A 9,305-nucleotide genomic window follows, 5' to 3' on the forward strand; every position below is an offset into this window, starting at 1 on the left:
TTAGCTGTGTCGAGTCTAAAGCTGTGTCAAGCCAGCTCAGCATCCTTGTATGTGGGTATGCTCAGAGCTCCTGGGCCAATTCCCTGCAGAGACTGAGAGATGGCTCTGCCATAGAACCTAGAACCCCTTGGTCATGCTCATCAGTGGCCATGAATGGCATGAATGGCTTTCAGTGAATGTCCTTAGAGTATGCTATGGGATGTGGCTGAAAAACCAACTCCATCTTCAGGTGTTTGATGTGAGTTTATCTCAGTTTATTTTCCCTTTTCCTACACAAAAAGTACATAAATACCCCTCATGCCTCTCTGTGATTTCTTCTTTTGGATGGAGGCTTATCTTCCTCAGAGTTCATGATCTAGCCACAGGGCTGGGGAAATAAGTCCACCGCAGAGCGCCTGACTGGTATTCATGCAGTCCTGGGTTATATCCCAGTAGTAAAATAAACTACAGGAATGAATAAAGAAGTCTGGGAAGACACCAAGTCTCCAACTTCATGGTTGAAGCTAACTTCCCAGCCTCAAACTGGTTTCTAAGGAATCCTCTCCCCACCCAAGGCCAGGGCCATAAACCGAGCTCAATGCCAGCGGTTTGGGGATTACAGAAAAGTGTCAGACCTTGACCCCAGAAACCCAGGGGTCACAAAAAGAGGTAGCAGAGCCTGCCATTTAAAACACATTTTATTTATTTAAAGGAAAACAATGAACTTCCCCACTCTGTCCCTGCTGGGCCTTCCTTCTCCCTTCCCTATCCTCAGCTACAAAAACCCCAGCTTGAAATATACAATCTACATCCTCTTGAAGTCTGGCCATTGAGCGACTGGGTCCTGTGTCCCGAGCTCTGTAGCCAAAACTCGAGGTACCGTCTCTCTGGCATTAAATAAAGCGTGCACTGGCTGTTGGAAGTTATCTAAATTCTTATTTTATTCCCCCCTACAAACTCAGTCCTTACGTATCTCGACCGTTTCTGTGTAAGTGTGTGCGTCACGCTGCTCCACTCCGGTCTTAGTTCTAACACGTGGCCCTGTGCATGCTATCACACCGTGAAGGGACCAGTGCAGCACAGACACTTCTGCCCTGCCCCAAGACCGTGGCCCATGACGAGCCACAGTGTTTTTTTGTTCGGTTTTGTTTTTAACTGTACTTTGCTGTGGGGTGTCTTTCTGTATGCTGTGAATATGTGTTGCTCTGATTGGTTGATAAATGAAGCTGTTTGGCCAATGGTGAGGCAGGATAAAGTTAGGTGGTACATTCCAGCTGGGCAGATAGGAAAGAGAAAGGCGGGATGGGAGGGACGCCAGCCGCCACCACCAAAGGAGGAGCAAGATGCCAGCAGACTGGTAACGGCATGGCCGTGTGGCAACATATAGATTAATAGAAATGGGTTAATTTGAGTTATGAGAGCTAGCTAGCAAGGCCATACAACTGGTAATTAATATTAAGCCTCCAAATGATTATTTTATAAGTGGCTGAAGAACTGTGGGGCCGGGTGGGACTGGAGAAAATTCTGGCTACAGTACTTACAATGTTGTTTGCTCTTATAGAAACATAATGGTTGAATTAGGGAAAACAAGACTCCTAATGTTTTCCTATCATCTTTCCTCAGCACGAAAGTATCAAAAGGGCAAACACCACATGGCAAGGGGTAGAGACCAAAGGTGGGGAGCGGCAGACTCAAAATTACAGCTAACCTGTACGGCTGTAATCCCACACTTGGGAGGCAGATGCAGGAGGATCAGAAGTCCAAGGTCACCTCAACTACCGAACAGCCAGGCTGGGTCACAGTGACTCTGTCTCAGAATAGGCAAACAATACATCAGTGTCCCTCCAGGCTCTGTGGCAGTTCCCTTCTTGGTTGTGTTATGAAATGACTCTTCCATACTCTCAAGGAATGAACGCTACTCAGGGTAATATCAGTTGCCTTCCTGCCCTCAGAAGTGTCTGGACATCCAAAGAGCAACCTGTGGTTAGAATAAAATGCTTGAAATCTGTGCTGGCTAGTTTTATGTCAACTTGACACAAGCTAGAGTTATCAGAGGGGAGGGTGTAAGAATAAGAAACAGCGCTGGTTACTGGCACTGGTTACCTCTCAAAAAGGTCACAAGCCACGGCCATGACTACCTAGTAGCAGAGCTTTATTAGGAGGAAGAGAAGTGGGGCAGGGGGTGGGGAGGAGGAACAACCAGGCCTGGGAAAGGAGCACGTGCAGAGAGAGGGAAAGATGGTTGGGGGAAGAGGGAACAGAACAGAGGGAGAGCGTAGGGTCTGAGTCACAGCTCTTTAAGGCATAGAGCTATACCATGTATGTGCTGATTGCTTGACCACACGTGTGCATATAGTCACCAGCACACACGGATGACATAAGATGCAAGACCCTTTTCTTAACTCCTGAATTGCCCATGTGCGGTCATGCAGCTGGAGTGAGGGCAGACTTCTTCTTATTTTTTGAACATAATTCAGAAGTCCAGAGTTATTTGAAACTGGAAAATATTTTCTCTATAGAAAATAGTAAAAATGATAACATTTTGCAATAAGCCCTTTTAAGCCAAATAATAGCTAAATTATACATATAAATATTGATTAGATTCTGGGATACAGAAGAACCCTATCTTCACCTGTTCAGAGAGCTATGTTTTACTTAAGTTGTGTAAGTGAGATTCCTATTCATCTTCCCCTTCACTGTTTTACGGCAGACATTTTTCTATAGGCTAATCCATAGTCTAAAAAGATTTTAGCCTTCCCTCCTGAAAATACGGCCAGCATTTTCTTTCATCAGCTTGATAACGGTACAAATTCTTATCCTAATAGTGAAATGTTTTACTGAGGCTTGCCCAGTGATTGGGCAAAACCAAAACTTAAAAGCCACAGTCATCCTAGGGTCCTCCCTACTAGGTAGCCTCCCTGAATATGTGGATTGCAGTCTGATTGTCCTTTGCTTTATATCTAGTATCCACTCATGAGTGAGTACATACCATGTTTGTCCTTCTGAGTCTGGGTTACTTCACTCAGGATATTTTCTAGTTCCATCCATTTGCCTGTAAATTCCATGATATCATTGTTTTTCACTGCTGAGTAGTACTCCATTGTGTATATGTATCACATTTTCTTAATCCATTCTTCAGTTGACGGGCATCTAGGTTGTTTCCAGGTTCTGGCTATTATGAATAATGGTAATATGAACATAGTTGAGCATGTATCTTTGTGGTATAATTGAGCATTCCTTGGGTATATGCCCAAGAGTGATATGGCTGTGTCTTGAGGTAGACCGATTCCCAATTTTCTGAGAAACTGCCATACTGGTTTCCAGAGTGGTTGCACAAGTTTTCACTCCCACCAACAGTGGAGGAGTGTACCTCTTGCTCCATATTCTCTTCAACATAGACTTTCATTAGTGTTTTTGACTATAGCCATTCTGACAGGTGTAATGTGGTATCTCAGAGTCGTTTTGATTTGCATTTCTCTGATGACAAAGGATGTTGAGCATTTCCTTAAATGTCTTTTAGCCATTTGAGATTCTTCTTTTGAGAATTCTCTGTTTAGCTCTGTAGCCCATTTTTAACTGAATTGTTCAATATTTTGATGTCTAGTTTTTTGAGTTCTTTGTATACTTTGGAGATCAGTCCTCTATCAGATGTGGGGTTGGTGAAGATCTTTTCCCATTCTGTAGGCTGTCTTTTTGCTTTATTGACCATGTCTTTTGCCCTACAAACTCTTCTCAGTTTCAAGAGGTCCCATTTATTAATTATTGTTCTCAGTGTCTGTGCTACTGGCGTTATATTTAGGAAGTGATCTCTAACAGATCTCTAACAGATAATTCTAACAGAGGGAGCACCAATTGAGAAAATGTATCCACAAGACAGGGCTGTGGGCAAGTCTGTGGGGCATTTTCTTAATGAGTGATTGACCTCTGGGCAAGTGGTCCTGAGTTCTATAGGCATCAGGCTGAGTAAGCCATGAGGAGCAAGCTAGTAAGCAGCACCCCTCCATGGCCTCTGCAACAGCTCCTGCCTCCAGGTTTCTACCCTGTTTGAGTTTTGGTCCTGACTTCCTTCAGAGATGAACAGTGATACAGACTGTAAGCCAGATAAACCCTTTCCTCCCCAAGTTGCTTTGGTCATGGTGTTGCATCACACCAATAGAGAAATCCCAACTAAGACAGAAGTTGGTACCAGGAGAGTGGGGTCCTGCTGTGACAGACCTGACCATGTTGTTTTGGGGAAGACTGTGGAAGGACTTGGGAACTTTGCTCTAGAAAAGCCATTGAGTGTTGAGAGCTCAGTGAACTGCTCTGTAGGAGTTTGGAAGATAAGAATGTTGAGAGCAGTGCAGACGACAGAGGCCTGACTTGTGAAGTTTCAGAGGGAAGCAAAGACTCTACCAGGCCATTTGTGTGAAGAATCTGTGTTGTCTGGTCAGCTGGAGCTGGAGAACTGACTGTGATTAACAAGAGATCAGAACCACTAAAGTAAAGCCTTTGCTTTGCTGGGATGATGGATGCTGGTCAGCTGGAGCTGAAGAATCAACTGTAATTAAGAAGAGAGCAGCAGCATGGAGGTGAACTATTCTGGGAAGCGTTTCCTCAGAGTTCACAAACAGAAGCTGTGCTCAAGAGGTGACCAAGGTCTTGCCTAGTGCTGGAAGCTGAACTTGGTAGTATCAGAGTCACCCAGATCTTACTGGTTTTGAACTTGTGAAGAACATGAAGTCACAGAGAATGGCTGAGGCTTGGCACTGTACGGCAGGGCTGGAGTCCCTGAAAAGAGGCCAGGAGAGGCTGCTGGTGAAAGTGCAGCCCAGTTGTAGCAGAAGACCCCAGATTTTGGAGATGCCACTACCATGGAATGACCACCAAGAACAGCAGCAGCAGTGGAGTTGAGCCAGCTGGAGCCTAGAAGACAAGCTGTGTGTGCTGCAGAGGGCGGAGCTGGAGAAGTGACCTAAGCCCTTTGGAGGGGTCCAGAAGATAGTGGATCCCAGACATTGGACATGGGATTATTTACACTATTTGAGTGTGATCTTTCTTTGTTTAGATTGTGACTGTGCCCTGGGTCTTCCCTCTTGAAGTAAGAAAGTATTTGACTTTAATTTTGATTTTTACAGGAGCTCACAGCTGAAAGACTTTGAACTTTTAAATTTTTAGAGAGATTAGATATTTTAAAGAGACTGGACTTTTAAAGTGTTTGAATTTGTAAATACAGTAGGACTTTTAAAGTTGTTTATGTTTTATATTATGATATTAGTATTAACATTACATCTTGAAGATAAATGAGAAAGGAAATGTTCTAATTAAAAAGTGACGTGTTTGTGTGTCAGACTGACAAGGGGTCAGTTGTATTGGCTAGTTTTATGTCAACTTGGCACAGGCTACAGTCATCAGAAAACAGGGAGCCTCAACTGATGCAGTATCTCCTGTAGGCAGGCCTTAGGGCATTTTCTTAGTGATCAATGGCAGAGAGCCCAGCCCACTATGGGTGGTGCCATCCCTGGGCTGGTGGTCCTGGGTTCAATAAGAAAGCAGGCTGGGCCCCAGTCACTGAGCCGCCACCAAGGACTCAACTGCCTCCCCATCGAGCCCCCTCGCTTCCTGATGCTCTGACCCCCCTCCCCCGCCCGCCTTCCACAGGCCGTTTCCACCGAGAAAAAGGAATCGTATTGTATGTCCGCTATCCAGAACCTCCACTCTTTTGACCCCTTTGCTGATGCAAGTAAGGGTGATGACCTGCTTCCTGCTGGCACTGAGGATTATATCCATATAAGGATTCAACAGAGAAACGGCAGGAAGACCCTTACTACTGTCCAAGGGATCGCTGATGATTACCATAAAAAGAAACTAGTGAAGGCGTTTAAGAAGAAATTTACTTGCAATGGTACTGTAATTAAGCATCCAGAATATGGAGAAGTAATTCAGCTACAGGGTGACCAGCGCAAGGACATATGCCAGTTCCTGATAGAGATTGGACTGGCCAAGGACGACCAGCTGAAGGTCCATAGGTTTTAAGTGCTTGTGACTCTCTGAAGCTTAAGTGAGGATTTCCTTGCAATGAGTAGAATTTCCCTTCTGTTCCTTGTCACGAGTTAAAAAACCTCACGGCTTGTATAATGTAATCATTTGGGGTCTGCTTTTAACTTGGACTAGTGTAACTCCTTCATGCAATAAACTGAAAAGAACCATGCAAAAAAAAACAAAGAAAGAAAGAGAGAGAGAGAGAGAGGAAGGAAGGAAGGAAGGAAGGAAGGAAGGAAGGAAGGAAGGAAGGAAGGAAGGAAGAAAGAAAGAAAGAAAGAAAGAAAGAAAGAAAGAAAGAAAGAAAGAAAGAAAGAAAGAAAGAAAGAGAAAGCAGGCTGAGCAAGCCATGGGAAGCAAGTCAGTAAGCAGCACCCCTCCATGACCTCTGCATCAGCTCCTGCCTCTGGGATCCTGCCCTGTTTGAGTTCCTGTCCTGACTTCCTTCAGTGATGAACAGCGATGCTGAAGTGTGAGCCAGATAAACTCTTTCCTCCCAACTTTCTTTGGTCTTCCACCGCAGCAATGGAAACTATGACAGAAGTCTTAGTCACCGTAGGCTTTGACAACCCAAACACTTTGATCTAAAGGAACTGCAGTTTTTCTTGAGTTGAAGCATACAGCCCACCGTCATGACATACTAATGCTTTCATAGAGCAGGACAAGAACGGTCCTGGCTAACCAGGCTGTAAGATCTAGTCACCAGGAGCAGTTGGGTGGAGAAGAGTGCGTATGGTGAACAAGCCCCAGGGGAAGGGCTTTTCTGCCCAAAGAAATGAGTGGCAAGCTAAAACCATTTCCACAGGGAAAGGGTATCAAATTCAGGAAGAAGGAAGAAGCGGCATGATAGGAAATGGAGGCCAGCCTCAGCAACAATTTTCCTTCCTTCCCTCCCTGCCTCCCTCCCTCTTGCCTCACCCTCCCAAACCTTTCTCTCTTTTAGAGACAGGGTCTCATTATGTTGCTTAGGCTGGTCTTGAACACACGGGCTTAAGCGATTCTCCTGTATCAGTCTACTGAGTAGTGACTACAGACGTGTATCACTGCACCTGGCTTTTCCCCTTTTTCCAAAAATATGAAAACCAAATAACAGTTGTCATCATGACTCAGAAGGCACACACCCACCCAATGGAACAAAAGTTTCATAAAACAATATTTAACCATGTTACCGACAACACATTTAGACATAATCCATTCTAGTTTTTAACACGTCCACATCTCTCTTGACAATCAGGGTAGTTGCTAAGCAATGCATCCTTACATGACTCCATTATCCCGTCAACCTCATAGTCTCCCACTAAGTGACTAGCCTTGTGGGACCACAGTCCTTTCACGGTGCATGACTCATTCTTTTATTGAAGCAGAGCAAATGTACAGAAAAGATCTTGGTTTTAAAGTATGGAATGCATAAATTTCTACACTGTGAATATGTTCATGTGATCTATATTTTATTCTGTTCTATCTCACCTCATTTTTATTGTAGCAAAATATTTGTAGCATAAAATTTGCCCATTTTAGCAAGCTTTAAATATACAGTTCTGTTGCATTAAGAACATTCACTTTTTTTTTCCACCAGAACTTGATCGTTTTGGTAAACTGAAACTCCTTGCCTACGAAACAATAACTCTCCCTCCCCTCTCCCTCCTCTGACTACCACCATTTTACTTTTGACCCTATGACAAACATTTTCTCTAGGAATCTCCTATGAAAGGATGACATACAACCACACATTATCTATTTGTTATGGGATTGGCACCAAGCACCCTATCTCTAAAGTTCCCTTTGTTGTGCAGCAAATTTCCTTCCATTCAGGGATGAAAAATGTGTCGTATTGTGTGTGTGTGTGTATATGTGTGTGTGTGTGTGTGTGTGTGTGTGTGTGTGTGTGTGCATTTCTACATTTTCTCTGTTCATGCATCGATGGATACTTGAAATGCTTATGTTTCACTTTGGCTCCTGTAACCAGGCTGCTATGAACACTGTAAACAAACACTGCTTTTTCTTCTTCAAATGCTTGTGGTACCTGGGCATGGTGGTATAGACCTGTAACCCCAGCATTTGAGAAATGTGACTTTGGAGCCAGCCTGGGTCACAGCGGGGAGGCCCTGTATCACGTCTAGGCTGTGTATATAAGGTGAGGAAGTGACCCAGATGTATGTCATACTTACAGTGGGGTTCCAATTCTATGCTGTATCATGTGTGTGCGGATAACCCAAGATCTGAATCAGTGCAAAATCCCAGCCACTTCTGGATGAATTTTAGTTGAAGGATGAGCAGCATGCATCTTCCTGTTTCCTCACAGACACAACTTTAAGTCATAGCTTGTTTGGTGGCCATTATCAGTCCCCAAATGGTTAAGTATTTATAGCTACATTTCACATTCTATCCTCTTCCTCCTGGGGAAGGTTTATCAGGGTTCCTTCCTCCATTTGCCTTCCTTGGAGATATGGGGCTTCTCTTAAAAAGACAAGGTCAGTAAAAATAATTGCTGCTAGAGGAAATGGTTTATCTGGGGGGAGCACTAAAAGATGACTGCCCATTTCCGTCCTTCTTTCCTTCTTTTCTTCCTCTCTCTTTCTCTCTTTCATTTTGAAACGAGGGAACAAAAAAGCCCAAACCTAGTAGCTCTCCTGCTCTGTCTGAGTTGTTCTCCTAGGTTAAAGAATCCTGAGATGTTAGGTGTGAACTAGTCACCATGGGAGCGTGTAAATCGCTGACTCTGGTCTCCAGCTTACCCCCTTTCTCCCTGACAGCGCCATGAGCTGTGTGACGGGAAAGCAGCTCCCAGTGGGTTGGTCTAACAGCTGCTTCCCGGCAAAGGCACCGATCGCAGTAACTGTAGACGTGGAAATGCTGCCTGGAGCTAATGGGTTCCTCAGCTCTGCTTTCAGCAATGCTGAGAACTGTTTAATAACTGTGACCCATGCAGCCTCAAGTCTCCCACTGATGTTGGTATTTGGGGTCTCCTGTCATTGTTCTGTCTACTCAGAAGCTTCTGAGGAAAGGTTTAAAAATAGTTGCCCTTCTTCCCACAAAGAACTCAAACTGGGGGCTGGAGAGAAGGCTCAGAGGTTAAAAGCACTGGCTGTTCTTCCAGAGGTCCTGAGTTCAATTCCCAGCAACCACATGGTGGCTCACAATCATCTGTAATGAGATCTGGTGCCCTCTTCTGGCATGCAGGTATACATGCAGGCAGAATACTGTACACATATAAAATAAATAATTTTAAAAAGAAGAAGAAAAAGAACTCAAACCAGAAAAGATTCATTTGGACATGAGGGTAACCTGGATAGCTTCCTTACTAA

At 44.3% G+C, this 9,305-nt stretch overlaps 1 protein-coding gene across 1 annotated transcript; it reads left to right on the plus strand.

Moving 5' to 3' along the window:
• The first annotated feature begins 5,622 nt into the window (after window positions 1-5,622).
• LOC114704088 (eukaryotic translation initiation factor 1-like) lies at window positions 5,623-6,055 on the plus strand. The gene has a single exon (XM_037201977.1). It carries the CDS (start codon window positions 5,653-5,655, stop codon window positions 5,992-5,994), a length of 342 nt encoding a protein of 113 aa, XP_037057872.1. The 5' UTR covers window positions 5,623-5,652; the 3' UTR covers window positions 5,995-6,055.
• The last annotated feature ends 3,250 nt before the right edge of the window (window positions 6,056-9,305 follow it).

This window comes from Peromyscus leucopus, unplaced genomic scaffold (genome assembly GCF_004664715.2).
Source record: "Peromyscus leucopus breed LL Stock unplaced genomic scaffold, UCI_PerLeu_2.1 scaffold_627, whole genome shotgun sequence".
NCBI classification, from domain to species: Eukaryota; Metazoa; Chordata; class Mammalia; order Rodentia; family Cricetidae; genus Peromyscus; species Peromyscus leucopus.

Excerpts from the sequence above, each read along its gene's own strand:
- LOC114704088 (XM_037201977.1), top strand. The coding sequence starts at position 5,653 with ATGTCCGCTATCCAGAACCTCCACTCTTTTGACCCCTTTGCTGATGCA.